Source organism: Pyxicephalus adspersus, chromosome 3 (genome assembly GCF_032062135.1).
Source record: "Pyxicephalus adspersus chromosome 3, UCB_Pads_2.0, whole genome shotgun sequence".
In the NCBI taxonomy this organism is placed as follows: Eukaryota; Metazoa; Chordata; class Amphibia; order Anura; family Pyxicephalidae; genus Pyxicephalus; species Pyxicephalus adspersus.
The window spans coordinates 10,722,482-10,738,625 of record NC_092860.1 but is presented as its reverse complement, the minus strand read 5'-3'; the positions used below and the strand labels follow the sequence as shown (position 1 = coordinate 10,738,625).

Sequence of the window (16,144 nt, the reverse complement as noted above, 5' to 3'; positions counted from 1 at the left end):
CCAAATTTGTTTGTCTTTACCCAGAATGCTTTTGGGTGGGGACAGTGACCTGTCACTTGGCTTTCTGTGGTCATAGTATGAGTGTAGCTTGATTTTTACTTATTAGGTGACATAAAGAACACACGCTGCCTTCCAGCCCCTGAGTGCAAATAACAGCTTCAAATCACAGAGCTGCATAGTGGAGAGGAATGTATTAAGATTGATTGCCTTGTGTGAGTTTATTGGGAACATGCCATGATGTGATGCCACGTGGTACAATGTGACACAGACCTGATACCATGTGACTATGTGATGCCCAGCTGATGCCACGTGGTACAATGTGACACCAAGCTGATGTCATGTGGAACAATATGCCACCTGCCTGATGTCATGTGATTCTATGTGATGCCAACCCCCCCCCCATCCCATCATTGTCCTTGTGAACACCCCGAAGTCCAGGAGCCTTTTTAGAAAACCATAGCAGGGTGATTGCCCCAATGGTGCCCGAGCCCATCTGACCCTGGTTTAACCTTTCAATGCTCCTCCGCCATGTTGGACCGTAAAAACGTTTTATATATTTTTGTTTTTTTGACATTTCTGTGCTGGAACAAGGCAGACACATCAGATGCAGGTTTTTGGCTTTAAGGCATGCAAGGGGTTAAATTACACATTCACCCTCCTCCCCTGACATTCATTTATTCTGTCCTCCCTCCATCAGATCTATGATTACCTACCTCCGCCACCTTCTTTGCTCCCCTCATCGCCTATATTTGTCTTTCAGCGAGCTACCTGCAGATGCCCCCCCATACCCGCATCGCCTCCCCCCATTTTCCATGATGATGACTCCATCTTTACCGTTGCAGGTCTTTGTTCCCCTTTTCGGTCTCATGCATGCAGCTCAGACTCCCTCACCCCCCCTTCAGCCTCCCTCCTCTGGTCACCATGGATACCACGCTGGAGGCTTCTGTGGCCGCCATGAGTCGGAGGATGGATGCCATGGCACCAGGTGGTACCCAGGTAGCACCGAGTGACGCAGATTGGCAAGGTCACTTCTTCATGCGTCTGCCAATAAAAGCTACAGAGTGGCAGGGAGGTAATCAGCCCTCTAACCGTGCAGCATCGGGGTTGTGGTTCCAGGTCCCCGGAGAGGCTCTGAGTGCAAGGGGAATGCCATCAACTGCTGACCATCATCCAAAATAATACTGACACCACCATGAATAAATTCCTGCCATGTTGCTGAATATAGCCATTATTGAGCTCCGCTTCGGGGACCTGGATGATTTTATCAGTCTGCTGCATGCAAAGGAAGCATGTCTCCTACCCCCTCCAATGATGAGACTGGAACATTGTAAAACTGTATCCAATCACAAGGTGTGAGGTTACATCTGTGCCAGAGGTTGGTGAACGCAGCCAGGAAATGTACAGACATAGAGTCAGGACATAGAGGGTGACCATGGATGATGCCTGAATAAGTATGGCACCATCTTTCTGGGATGAAGGCTTTGCCAGGGTCATGTGAGCACTGTGAGAGGCAGTAAGTACCCGGAAGTGTTGAACTGAGACATAACATAAAAATATATCTGGTGACAGGTCCACTTTAAAGTGAAGCTGTCTGAATTGCAATATCAGAAGCATCACTATAAATCATATCGTATAAAAGCTAGACATCTGTCATCCTGATCCATGCTTCTCTGCTTACCATGACTGATGCATTCTTTAAGGCGCACCTCTTATGTAAAAACTTGCGTTTGGCTACCCATGCCATTGGTTGAGTTCTTTGTTGGCCGGCCAGGTAACCTGACAATAGCTGCGGCCGGCCTCCAGACCCAGGGACAACCTCCGCTCACTCCGCTGCATTGAGGCAGTGATGTCACTTTTTTATGACAGCCAATGAGAGGCGTGCACAGGCCTTGAGTATTTAAAAAAACAAAAACAAAAAACTTTTTTAGGATGGAATTAATATCAGTGCTTTACTGACTTTACTGCCTGTAGAATGTTTTTGAATGGCCAGTTCGGTCTGCATAAAAAAAAGTTTTATGTCATTTCTGTCCTTCATTTTTTTTCCATAAAGCTGATTATAAAAATTGTATTTCAAGTTCATGTAAGTCGATTTTCTAAATTCTCATTGAATCTGTAAAGCTGATTTTAAATCTTCTTATATTTAGATTACTTGCTCATTAATATGCTAATTTTTTAAAATCCATTAGGTAACTTTATTTTAGTCCTCGTGATGTCATCATTAAACCTCTGCACTTCTCTATACAACACACGCAGATGATGGGTCATGGGAGGAGAAATGCAAATATAATAGATGTGGGTCAGTGGGCATTCCTAGACTGCATATATTTGCATACAGACCACCCTTGGTACCGCCCACATGTATTTTTGTCCTTATAAGGAAACCCGTGCAGGATGATGTGCAGCTGATGTGCAGCTGATGTGCAGCTGATGCGCAGCTGATGCGCAGCTGATGCGCAGCTGATGCTGGAGCAATGCATGTAGACAGGAAGTGACTGAAAGAAGCCAGAGCACTGAGATGGGGAAATGAATTGAAAATGAAATAAAAATAATAAATAAAATAAAACGTATTGTTTAAATTATAGTGACCCCCATATTGGGATTTCTAGCGTTCTATCTTATTGGTGAGCAGTTAGAGGCGCTAATGTTTTTTTTTTTTTTTCATTGTAATCCTCTGGCGGTGAAGGGAGAATGTCATCACATGCGTCTTCGCATTAATACTGACAGCGCTGGTGCTGCGGTTTTTGCTTACTTGGCATAGCAGTCAGAACACAGCTGTGTGTTTTCTGCATGGCCTGGCAAATCACATGGAAAATCAGACAATGGATCCCATCTGAGGTTTCCTGGGGGGCGGGGGAGAGGGCGGCCTTGACTTAATGCAATTATATCTAATTAAAATATCAAACTGAATATAAAAGATGACTCCGACCAGCCCAATATTTAGCAGAAATGTGTGAGAGGGTGTGCTGCATTCTGGGTCATCTTAGTGATGTCACTGGTCTCTAACTATTGGATTGGCAGTCTTCTGGATCATTGCGATGATGTCACTGGTCTCTAAGGATCCCATTGGCTGAATTTTGGATCTCATGATATCTCTGATTTCTAGCAATCGGATTGGCTGGCTTCTTGGTTATGTCTATGAGGTCTCTAACAGTTGCATTGCTTGCGCTTTATATCATCTTTGTAATGTCACTGATCTCTAGTGATTGGATTGGCTGCCATGTAGGTCTTCCTAGTGATGTCACCGGTCTCCAGTGATTGGATTGGCTGCATTGTGGATCCTCCTAGTGATGTCACCGGTCTTTGGTGATTGGATTGGCTGCATTGTGAATCCTCTTAGTGATGTCACCGGTCTCCAGTGATTGGATTGGCTGCATTGTGAATCCTCCTAGTGATGTTACTGGTCTCCGGTGATTGGATTGGCTGCCTTGTGGATCCTCTTAGTGATGTCATCAGTCTCCATTGATTGGATTGGCTGCATTATGGATCCTCTGAGTGATGTCTCTGGTCTCCAGTGATTGGATTGGCTGCATTGTGGATCTTTTTAGTGATGTCACTGATCTCTACCAATCTGATTGGCTGTGTTCTGAATCAGTGATGTCACTGATCTCTAGCATTTGCATTGGCTGCGTTCTCGATCATTTCCATGATGTCACCGGTCTCTAGCGACTTGATTGGCTCTGTTCAGACAACAAACAAACCTTTTCATATTGTCGCCGCCTTTGTTTGGGTGTCTCCTCTAACACGCTCCGTATTCCAGCCGCTTCTGCTTATTACAAAAAGACATTCAGAAATAAACACTCCCAGCAACAAAACGCTCAGCTCCGGGGCCGGGTAATTAGTCGGGGAGCTGCCATGAAAATGCTTGGCTGCGATTTCGCCCAGTAATTAATTGAAGTTCATTTGCTGTATTTTGGCTGGGTGCTTTGTGTCATTTCCAGAGAGTGGGAACCCAGACTGTCACATGACCTGCCTTCGCCACCATCAGAATATATCTACATGTGTATGGATATCAAAGGAATATTCTACAGCTTGCTCCAATTTTATGTTTTTAAACCCAATCACTAAAATCTCATAAAGGCCTAAAATATCATTTTTATATTTTCAGGTTTCATTAAAACAATGCGTGATGATTCTGCCATTAAAGTTTATTCTTTGGCATGGGGTATTACATAGATGCACTTACCTCTGCCTACTGCACCACCCACCTGCAGTCCTACTATGGAAACACATGACTGTGTTGGGTCTGCTTTTGGGTTGAAGGTTGGTTTGGCTCCTGGGGTTTCTTTATTGCCCCTGGAGCTGGAGGAAGAACTAGCGCTCCGCCAAGTGGCCAACAGTATTTATTGCTTAGAACCGGATCCAGAACCCTGTTTCGGTGAAAATGTCAAGCTGGAAGTTCTATCTATAGGTGGAAGGGAAGTAATGGGACAATCCATTGGTAGTTCTGCTTTGGACTTTAAACAACGGCCCATGATTGGAAGATGATGGAGCAGCAGGACTATTGTGAGATCAACCTTCTGCTCCCCCTGGACCTATAAACATCACCAAGTCTGCATGAGTAAAATGTTACAATATGCAGCAACAGTATTACTTTTTAAAACAAAGCTCCACCAATAATAAAATGCTGTCCTTGACTTTCAATCAGTGACTTTTCCCAGGCTGAAATGATGTAATCAGTCTGCTGCAGGCAGGAGGAAATGTTCCCCAAGGCTCGCTGCAGCATTGTACTTTATATCACCAGAATTTTTATATTTGTATCATTTTTGTCCATGCTTCTCCGCTCAGGAAGTAGATGTGATCTTTGATGTCTGAACAAAGTTGGTGCTGGCTTTCTGGAATGAAAAGCAGGCAATTGCATTGTCAATGCAGGTGTTGCAATCGCTACTCTTGGTAATAAATTAAATATTACCTAATAGGCAATTGCATAGCATGAAGATTAAGTGAGTTCTGATTGGTTAAGTAATTGACCCCTCCCTCTCTGTCCCGGTGCTGCACAGGGAATTTCAGGAAGCTAATATAAAGACAGGACTTGGGTACCTATACTGCCTGTCCATGAAATTACATTTTTTGAATTTTGTAAAGATCCATTTGTAAATTTCAAAGCAGCTTCTTTTCTAAATTTAATCCAAATTGGGTTTTTTTTCCCAACAGGGAAACAAGCGTTGGAATATTTTTGCATTAATCGGTGCGGAGCGCCCCCCTTCCCCCTTTCTCTGATATTTGTGTGCACACGTAGGAGGAAATTCTGCCGCCTTCCTTCGCAATCACAGTAAATGATCCTTCCGAGCCTCTGCTGTCACATTCAATCAGCGCGGACGGCCGTGAAGGCAGAGCCTGCGCCATGTAAAGGGGGTGGGGGGGCTCCTCGCTGTGTGCCCGCAGGAGAACCGGGCATTCTGGGAAAAGGGGGCGGCTGCAGCTCTGTGCGAAACTAAGCGAGGGGGACAGGTTGTCATTGTGCTGCATCTCATGCCGCGGATTTTAGGATAGCCCGGGGACTGTGAATGATAACATTTGGATTGCTTTGTGTATCAGAATCATGGTCATTTTTTAAATAAAATTCCTTCCCTTGACAACAGGTCAAGGGAACGGGTGACAACGCATGAGTGTGACAGGGCTACAGCGTTGTCACCCTAACAGGAAGTGCCTAAACAAGGACTTTTCATGTAGGTGACATATTAATGACTGATCTGTGCCAGACATTTGTGAACACCAAGGACAGTCCAGGCACCATGATTTCTGCCGTACACCAAGCTTGATGCCTGAGACTTCTCAGAAAATAAACCAATACACTTTGCTCCCCCCTCAGGGCAGGGGACATTTGTGCATGCGTGCTCAGGCTTCCTATCCATCTCAGGGACGCGCAGGTTTTTGTCTCTCTTTGTGTGTCTGTATGTCTAGCGCTCGCCATGTCCCCAGGGGAAGACATCATTTTTTTTTTCTAGCTTGCCTTCCCACTTAGACGTTCATAAAAAGCGTGGCAGAGTGTGATATGGAACCGCCCGCAGCTCCCTCCGCTGCTAGAGGAATTACCCCAGCTCCCACGGCGAAGCGCTGATATTTCATAATCTGTTCTAATTACCGGCCGTGGCAGGATTTTTAAATAGTTGCACTAGGCCAGGGCCCTGGGGTCTCCGGGAGGATGGGGCTCCTCTACATGACTGACCCTGGCCAGCTTATGATTCCATTCACAGGCTGTGTGATGGCTGCGCTCACAGGGTGCGATATGCCAAATCTGCACATTTTGTATTCAAGTTTAATTTTAAGAAAATGTTTTTTCATTTTTTTTTTCTTGTAATGCGGTCATAATAAATATATTTGTGTTAAAAAAAAGTCAGAAGGACTCCCAACTCCAACAGAGAGGGCGCTGTTTATGTTGTCTGGTAAAGGGGGCATGTGCTTCCCTCCCAGAACTTGAATAAGACTGGCCTGTATCTGTACTCAAACCTGGTCACATGAGGAGAAGGTCTTTAACGGACTGTAAAGCCGGCCCTAGAGGGAGGAGAGCTGGGTCTGTCCTGATCCTTTAGGGAGGAGCCCTAGGGTGTATGCCAACCCCATAGGGAGGAGTGCTGGGCTCGGCCCAGGGAGAGGATTTGTTGGCATCTGTTCTGGCCCTGTAGAGAGGAGCTCTACGGTGTGTGGCAGCCCAGGAGGAAGGAATTCTGGGTCTGTCCAGGTCACTTAGGGAGGAGCCCTGGGGTGTATGTGAACCCTGGGGGAAGGAGTTCTGGATTTGTGCTGACCCAGGAAGAAGGGGTTTTGGGTCTGTCCTAGCTCCAGAGGTAGGAGTGCTGGGGTCTGTGCTGTCTCTGTTCTCTACCTTTATGGAGGAGCCCTAGGGTGTAGGTCAGCCCTGGAGGGAGAGGTTCTAGGGTTTGTGCTGGCCCTGGAAGGAAGAGTGGTGGGTCTGTGCCGACCCAAGAAGAATGGGTTCTGGGTCTGTCCTAGCTCTGGAGGAAGGAGTGCTGAGGCCTGTTCCAGGGCTTTAGGGAGAAGCCCTAGGGGGTATGTTTGCCCTGGAGGGAGGAGTGCTGGCTTTGTGCTGGGTTTGTCCTGACCCTAGAGGAAAGAGTGCTGGATATAGTGCTGACCCTGGAGGTAGGAGCTCTGTGGTCTTCACTGGTCCTGGAGGGAAGAGTGCCTGTCTTAGACCTAGCAGTTCTGTGGGATATTTCCTGTTCTGTGGGGGAGGAGCTCTGGAGTCTGTGCCGGCCCTGGAGGAAGAAATGCAAGATTTGTGTTTAACTATAAAGGAGAGCTGGATCTGTACTGGCTGTGAGGAAGGGAGCAGAGTCTGCTTTGGGCCTGGGGGGTAGGGGGGTGCTGGGTCTGTCCCCAGGGGGGTGGGGTGCTGGGTCTGTGCCCAGGGGGGTGGGTTGCTGGGTCTGTGCCCACCCTGGATGGAAGGGTTCCAGGATCTTCTAGTCCTGCGGGAAGTAGTGGTGGTCTGTGCCGATCCTGAAGGAGGAGGAGTTCTGAATATCTGCTGACTCTGGAGCAAATGGAGTCTGTGCCAGCTCTGGAGGAAGGAGTTCTGAATATGTGGTGACCCCAGGAAGAGGAGAGCTGGATCCCTACTGACCCTAAAGAGGGGAAACATCTGGGGAAGGGAGCAGTACTGATTACTGTTTTTGGGCTTGAAAGGAGGTGCACCTGGGCTCTGTGCTGGCTCTAAGAGAGAGAAGTTTTTGGCTTGTGCTGTTCCTAGAGGGAGGGGCACTGGGTCTGTACCTCCCCCAGGTAACATTGCTGGGTCTGTACCTCCCCCATTGATAGCTCTGACATGCTGAGTAGTTTTTCTGCACAGATCCTGAACTTCCTATTTCTTCCAGATGGTCCTGACTGTTTGAGTCATTGGGGCTCTATAAAGTTATTATAAGTTGTTATAAGGTCAGTTCAGGTGCTTCCTGGACAAATTGATTTGTTGCTGCGGACAGTTCTGTAGTCGTGGCTCGGCGCTCACAGCAGTCCTTGCTATGGTCCAGCTCTTCAGGGTAGATGGACTATTGTATATTAATGCGGTGTGAACAGATGAGATTTTCCTCCGTTTCCAAACCCCTCTCCTGGAACAATTGCTGGAAGGACATTCTTTCCTGTTCATCTCACAAAGTCCATTTTGTATATTAGTTGTGGGTGTGCTTGGAGATTTCTTATTTTTGGGGAGTTTTGGTGACTTTCCTCCAGAAGTTTGTGTCTCTGCCCGCCCACAAGACCATTATAATAATGTTACTCTGTGGCAGCTTTATAATGGCCCCCAAAATTAGAAATGGGAATTCTGTCTGGTAGGTCCCACCTTGGAAGCTCCAAAAGAAATCAATTTCTCCTCTGACAGCTGAAGGGGGCAAGGAGGAAGGCCGTGTTCCAGAAGCCTCACTAAGTATCAGTATCCCCCCCCCCAGTTTTGCTCCCTCTGTTGGGGTGGTATTAGGAATGCCCCCCATCAGTATCCTCCCCTCTCTGCTCCCTCTGTTGGGGTGATACTGGGAATGTCCTCCATTAGTATCATCCCCTTCTCTGCTCCCTTTGTTGGGGTGATACTGGGAATGTCCTCCATTAGTATCATCCCCTGTCTGCTCCCTCTGTTGGGGTGGTATTGGGAATGTCCTCCCTCAGTACCCCCCCCCCCCCCCCAGCTCTGCTCCCTCTGTTGGGTGGTATTAGGAATGTCCTCCATCAGTATCCTCCCCTCTCTGCTCAGTTAGAAAGTTCTATAACAATATTTTCCATAGATGTTTATCTATTGACAACTGTTGGTTACACCTAAACTGACCCCTTAATTTTTTGTAATTTTTTTTGCATGTCTTATCCTCTTTATACTTTTATTAACTTTTTGAATTTTCCTTTCAGGGCAGAGAAGACTGAGGTCCTGAGTGAAGATCTATTGCAGGCAAGTGATCCACTGTGATAGATGATAATGATATTGGTGATAAAGTTAATAACTTTGAATAATATTATTAAAATAAAAGAAATATACTCTATGGCCATAAGTATGTGAACCCTCTTCCAATCATCAGTTCAGATGTCCCCAGTGAAGGGTCCTGGTAATTCTCTACCATACAAATACATTTTAGACCATTGCACACCTCCAGCCATATCGTGAAAACCCTTTACAGTTCCCCCATAACTGTGCCCCGGTATACAAAGCTAGCTCCATATGGGGTAACCAGTTTGGTGTGGAGGAACTCGAGTGTCCTGCACAGAGCTCTGACCTCAACCCTACTGAACACCTTTGGGATGAACTGTAAGGGTGAGCCAAGTCTTCTCATCCAACATCCGCACCTGACCTCACCAACGGGCAAATTCTCACAGACATCTCCCAAAACTTTATGGAAAGCCTTCCCAGAGAGGTAGAGGGTATTTAAAGTCATATAGTGGTGGTCAAATCATATTAATGGCCATGGGTGGGGAACAGAAAGAGGGGTAAACTCTATGTGAATGGCCGTGGTTATGGAATGTCTGTCCAACAAGCTCACATAGGAAGGATGGTCAGATGACCACAGATGTTTAGCCCTATCGTGTATGTATTGAGTTATTTAGGCAGGAAACCTGGACTTTACCTGTTCTTTAGTAATATGCCTATTATTTAATTTTGCTAAAAAATATTGGGGTCCCTCCCTCTTCAACTATTTCTGTAAGTGAAACCAAAGCCCATCAGGTTTATTCACTTTTTTTTTCCCCACAGGTGGAAAAACGACTGGAGCTGGTGAAGCAAGTCACTCACAGCACCCACAAAAAGCTGACAGCATGTTTACAAGGCCAGCAGGGGACCGACACCGACAAACGATCGGTAAGATCATATTTCTAATAGTTCATTGTAAGAATTTTATCTGCTCTTTGATTGTCTGCTGTTACAAATTCCATACCCCCCTTCATTTGTCTCCTAATATTTCTTGGGGTAATTGCAGTGACTTGAGGCTGTCAGGATGACGGCATACACATGGGATCATTTAGCAATTACGTATGTAAGGTCGGTGATGACGTTCATACTGCGGACACCCAATCAGATTTTAGGGTACGGAAATCAGATCAGTGAATTATGCATTGTGATTGGTTGATAGGGGTTATTGCATGTCGCTGCTTGTCTTATTAAATAGACCTGGAACATCACAAAGAATTTCTCTGAAATGGAAACATGTTTTCAGGGCACAATAAAGAATATATGGAATGGAGAGTTTCAGAATTGACATTTATTCTTTCTGCACAGTGTGTAGCCAAGCAGAAACAGCTGTGTGTATATCGGGGAGAGTGCATTTTGTGATGTTTGATGTTTGATTTTGTGATGTTTTCAAGGCATTTTTTTAAATCTGTGAATACTATGCAGCCAAATGTTTCTGACCATATTGGATATTCCATTCCAAAGCCGTTGGGCATTTATATGCTGTTGACTGCTTGTGGCTACATCATCCTCCATCCTCCTTCTGGGAAGGCTTTGCTCAAAATTTGGATGGTGTCTTCTGAGAATTTGCCCCCATTTGTGGGGACTGGTACTGATGTTGGATGACAAGACCTGGCTCACCATTCCAATTCATTCCAAAGGTGTTCAGTAGGGTTGGACCAGGGCTCTATGCAGGGCGCCCAAGTTCCTCAGCACCCAACTGGTCAAGCCATGTGTTTATGGATCCAGCTTTGTACACAGGGGTACAGTAATAGGTAACAGAAAAGGGTCTTTACCAAACTGTGACCATAAGGTTGGCAGAGGGCAATTGTCTACAATGGCCCTGATTTATGAAGAGTTTCCAAGACTGGAGACTGTCAAAAGTGAGCCTTGGTGATCCAGGGAACCTGGAATGGATCTGGTCCAGAATTGATAACATTGCCAAATAATAGAAAATAATTTTAGGAAATCCATTCCTAGTTCATTGGATCACCCAGGTCCCCCCATAATAGTCTATTTTCTCTAGTCCAGTGTGAATGTTACCCATGGTTTCCTTCTATTGGCTGTTTTGAGAAGTACCTCATACAGGGCAGCATGTACCTAGCCTATCCACTACTACAGTGTTGAGAATTTTTTTTACACGGGGAAACCCCTGCTATATTTAATATATCCACAGATCTCTGTGTGGTGTGGTTGTCATTGGGAAGAATTCTTCTTACATTGCTGGCCATTTGGAAGAATGTCACCCTTACAGATAGCCAAAAAGATCATTGGCGTCACTTAACCTGACCTGAGAGGCGCATATTTCTCAAGGAACGCCTAGCATCATCTGGAGGAACCCTGGTTGAGAATCTGTGTGCTAGTTTATGGTGACTGTATGGAACTTCTATATGGTGGCTGATATTAACCTTTACAGATTCAGCCTTGTCTTCAGGAAGATCAAGCTACCAGCTAGGAAACCTTTCCCAGAATTGTTTGGCAAATGCCCCTCGATCGTAGGTGTGGTTGCTGCAAGCTACAATGGATTGTTGAAGTTTTTCATATCCTCAGTATTCCGTTATTAAATCATTCCCTGTGTTTTTTTTCCTCTTTTTAGAAAAAGTTGCCTCTAATTACCCTGGCGCAATGTCTCATGGAAGGCTCCGCGGTACTGGGAGATGATTCCTTGCTCGGGTGAGTTTGTTGTATTCCTCTGGAGTTCAAGTTTTTGGGTGGCGAAATATTTTATAGGGGTCATCTATCCAGTAAACCAAATCAGAAGCCAGAATGGTCTCAGGTTTTTTCACGTGCTTGTCATATTAGGGAGATTTCCCCAATCCATTAAAAATGAAAAAACCTTTGAAAAGGAAGTTTTTACAAAGTCAGGCTATTTTCATGCAAAACTTTCATATCAAAAAGATTGACTTCTGTGTGATCTGAATATGAAAATGATCCAGAGATACCGGCAGGTGAATGCATATGCAAATATTGACTTTCTCATATCAAGTCAAGCTTAGACCAGCCTCCATTTATGCAACTTTATGATCACAGACCTTGTCAATTAGAGACAGTAGGAAAGGTTCAGTAGCCACTTTGGTGCAGGATAAAGCTTGGCACAGATAAATCAAGACTGATCCGAATGACATTGTTTTGACAGTTTAAGCCCATCATGTGTTTTAAATTTCAGTGGTTTGTCTGAAGCTCCCTATTTGTTCCCATTTTGTCTTTTTGTAGGAAGATGCTAAAGCTGTGTGGGGAGGCAGAGGACAAACTAGCACAGGAGCTCATCCACTTTGAACAGGAAGTGGAAAGAGATGTGGTGGAACCATTGTTCGTCCTTGCAGAGGTAAAAGAGAGGAGAAAAGAAGGTCCTTGCTGTAATATGAGATTAGGGAGTATGAAATTGGAACGTTTTTTACTTAGGCTTAATTGTGTAAAATGCATTGAAGTTGGTGGGAAAGGTACAATATGATGACTCATATTTGTTTGTGGCTCTAATTGGCCCTTTAGATTATGGGGCATCACCATACTTTTCAGTTTCCTATATATTGTGTTCTTTTATATATTTATATGATTGTTACAGCACTAAACTGACCCCACTAAGCCTTGGTGCATCATGACGGATCTTCTTTTTTCTATTATTTCAGGTGGAGATTCCCAACATTCAAAAACAGAGGAAGCACTTAGCCAAATTAGTCCTGGATATGGATTCTTCTAGAGCGAGGTGAGACCACAGGCTTCTCCAGAGGATTCTTTCTTTGGGCAGCTATGCAATTCTTATAAGAATGGCAAAAATGGACATGGTGTGGGTTGGCCTCGTTGGCTATGTATCGACAATACCTGATCTTGACTGATGGTGCAGGAGATTAAACCAATGCTGCAAGGGAAACTAGAAGAAGCATCTTTGGCAAGGAGAAACGTGATGGTGTGTAAGGGTGTTTTTTGGAGACGGACCCTGGTTGGAACAGCTCCGTTCACCGTTTGATGAAGTAGTCTGGGTAATGGGTCATCCAATGACTCCTAGGGGCTCCATATCAACGCAATAGAATATCTACTGAAGATTAGGAACACATTCCTAAATCCTGGGCAGGGTGGTTTTACCACAGCTTGGGGTAATTGGGAGCAATTGGGATTTTAGCAGCAGAATATAGACCAGTGTTTCTCGACCTTTTTAACATGGGGTAACCCTTAAAATAACTTACAGGTCTTCAGGGAACCCCTCCTATCATTACTATATCCACAGTTTACAGTATATTAGTGTGGTCAGTGGGAAGCATGCCTATTACATTGCTGGCCATTGGGATAAATGCCATCCTTACAGATAGCCAAAAAGGCCATTGGTGTCCAGTAAACTGACCTGAGATACACAAATTGCTCAAGGAACCCGTAGCAACTTCTGGAGGAACTGACCAGGTAGGCTGTGTATCTGCTAGGCAATTTTTCTTTTATAATTTCTTTTGTTTAATTAGCACATATTACATTTTATGAAGCCACTTGTGATATTATATCATCTGCTGAATGTTGAGTTAACATTCGCCTTCCTGCTGTGAGTGGGTAGCTGGTTGGAGCACAGCTGTGTTTCATTCGCATTCATTCCAAGTGTAAATGAGGAGACAAAATGTTGTCATGTGACATTTGACCCAGCGATAATACATTAGAAGGGCTTTGTAAAGGCTCATCAAGACCCATTGAGCAGGGAGGAAGGGTGGGGGTCATGTAATATCTCATTAGTTGACAGTTTAGCCTTTAAAATGTGAATGCACATTTACATTGATCAGCCTAAACATTAGAACCACTGGCAGGGGAAGTGAATAACATTGGTGATCTGGTTACAATGGCCCCTGGCAAATTGGGTCAGAGTTATATATTTGACAGACAGTGATGTGTTGGAAACAGGAAAAATGTTATGCCTGGACGATGGGTCAGAACATCTCCAAATTGGAAGGTTGTGTGTTTTCGGTTTGCAGTAGTGGATATGGACCGAGGAAGGACAACTGGTGAACCATCAACAGGGTCATGTGCACCAGAATGGCAAAGGGTCTACAGGATAGCCTGGAGGGGTTACAAATTGCTCAAAAACCTAATGCCATCCTTGTACAAAGTGCCTACAGTTGGACTATGGAGCAATAGAAGAAGTTGGCCTGGTCTGGTGGATCACATTTTCTTTTGGATCACACAGATGACCAAGTGTGCCATTTACCCAAGAAAGAGATGGCACTATGGGGAAAAGGCATTCCGGCAGAGGTAGTGGAACTTTAAGAATCTTCTGCTAACTTCTTGGTGCTGGATACCACAGGACACTTTCAGAGGTCTTGTGGAGTCCATGGCTGATCATTGTATATCACCACAAATGTCCTTTGAGTGTATTTATATATTCTGTATAGGGATCCTGCATTTGTGTGGTTTTGCCATATTCCTGAAGTTGCACTTTGGTCGCTGCCACTGAGGAGCCTATAACCTGTTACTCTTACTAACAGAACATGTTGTACAGAAAAAACAGAACATGTTGTATGTAACAACGTGAAAGTCAGTCCGATTTCAGTTGACTCGTGAAAGTCAGTCCGGTTTCAGTTGACTTTGCACCATTTTTGAATAGGGATGTAACTAGGGCATCAACAATTGAATATAAAGATCAAGGGTGCAATATAAAAATTCATTTGATCTAAGAATTAAACTCATGACCTGTCCCCATGATGGTGGCACAATATACTACATTTAGTTTTCGGATACCAGATTTGTTGTGCAAATATTTTGCATTTCTCCATTTTAGGAGCAATTTGGAGCTTGTTGGCTTTGTGCAGTGCCAGGTAGGGAAGCCATGGCTTGCACACTGCCAATGTAGGGTAATTCTGTTGCATCCCCCTGGTCAGAACCATGTCTGTGAATCCATCATTAGCTGTGCGGTTAGACAGTCAACAGCGTGTGACTCAGAATCGCTGTCTCCAGAGCTTTGCAGAAAATGAAGCAGATTTGATCTATTGATTCTCTCTGCTGCTGGAATGAGTCAGCGGCTCGGAAGGAACACGAACGTCGTTTAGGATTGAGTAAAGAAATAGGCGAATAATCTGCACAGACAACCACAGAAAACAAAGGAAGAGTCATTATGGGGGTGTGAAGGAAATGTCACATCGCTAATTGTTTTTATAGACAATAAAATGGAAATTAAAGAATTGTTCCACCTCTGGCGCATAAAGTTTGGATTAGATCGAATGCCCGTTTACCTGTCTGGGTGTTTGCGTTCTGCTTTGTCCCAGATTTCCCATAGCAGCTTCAAAATGCATTTGTTACTTATGTACAATCTGTCTTTGCATCAGAATTCCCAGAAGAGGTGTCATAGGGCTTCAGGTGACAGATATTGGTGGTTTGCTACACTGATTGATCAGCTCTGCACCACAATCTGTAAGCATAGAGAAGAATAAGACTGTAGGGAAATTGAGTCATTTCCTTTGTAATCCTTACATCTTCTGGTCCAGATTTTTACATTTGAGCTATGACCTATAAATTACTAATGCCTATATTAATTATTTTTGGGGGTGTATTGCAATTTGTTTTTGCAAACCTTCTTGTATTTTCTATGCAATCAAAAAAATGTTGCAATGGGATCCTCGGTATCAATAAGGTGGTTCTAGGGGAATCCGTCCAGCCATGTCCAATGTCCTACAAATGGACGATGGAGCAATGGAAAAATGGTCTGGTCTGGTGGATCACATTTTCTTTTAGATCATGTGGATGGTCAGGTGTGCCATTTACCCAAGGAAAGGATGGCACTATAGGAAGAAGGCAGGGTGGAGGAGGAAGTGTGCCGGATACCAGCTTAGCTTGGAAACGGAGCCAAGCAGTAATGGGGTTTTGCCTGGGAATAATCAGTTTAGACAATACTGTGAGACACTGACTTATATAAAAAAAAAGATGTATTGAATGAAAAATATAGCAATTAAAATATGAAAGCTTAAAAAGATCAACAGGTTATAATGGGTATGGGGGCAAAGAGTTAATTAGGGCTAAATGGTATTAACTAAGGAGTAATAAGGGGTCACATATTTGCATTTTTTAACCTTGTGTGCTCATTAGCTCATCATCAGTGAGTTTCTCTTGACAGCTCTGTATAATTAAATAAATGTAATATTCTGTTCAAATATGTAACCGTGTAATCTGTTGTAGCTGATAAGAGATTCTAGGGATTGGGTGGACAATGGGTAAGATTGTCAGCAAATCAAAGGAAACTCCATTGATTTTTACAGAACAATTATATTTCTATGGTTTATATATAAATGAAGCTGGGAATGG

The 16,144-nt window shown here is 44.3% G+C and overlaps 1 protein-coding gene across 6 annotated transcripts in view; it reads left to right on the top strand.

Moving 5' to 3' along the window:
- ARHGAP44 (Rho GTPase activating protein 44) overlaps window positions 1-16,144 on the top strand; it is a 53,064-nt gene that overhangs the window by 8,942 nt on the left and 27,978 nt on the right. For all 6 annotated transcript variants that reach the window (XM_072403571.1, XM_072403567.1, XM_072403570.1 and 3 more), the window contains exons 2-6: window positions 8,851-8,890; window positions 9,686-9,790; window positions 11,475-11,551; window positions 12,092-12,203; window positions 12,505-12,581. In XM_072403571.1, coding sequence (XP_072259672.1) covers window positions 8,851-8,890; window positions 9,686-9,790; window positions 11,475-11,551; window positions 12,092-12,203; window positions 12,505-12,581 — 411 coding nt within the window. The remainder of the gene's footprint in view (window positions 1-8,850; window positions 8,891-9,685; window positions 9,791-11,474; window positions 11,552-12,091; window positions 12,204-12,504; window positions 12,582-16,144) is intronic.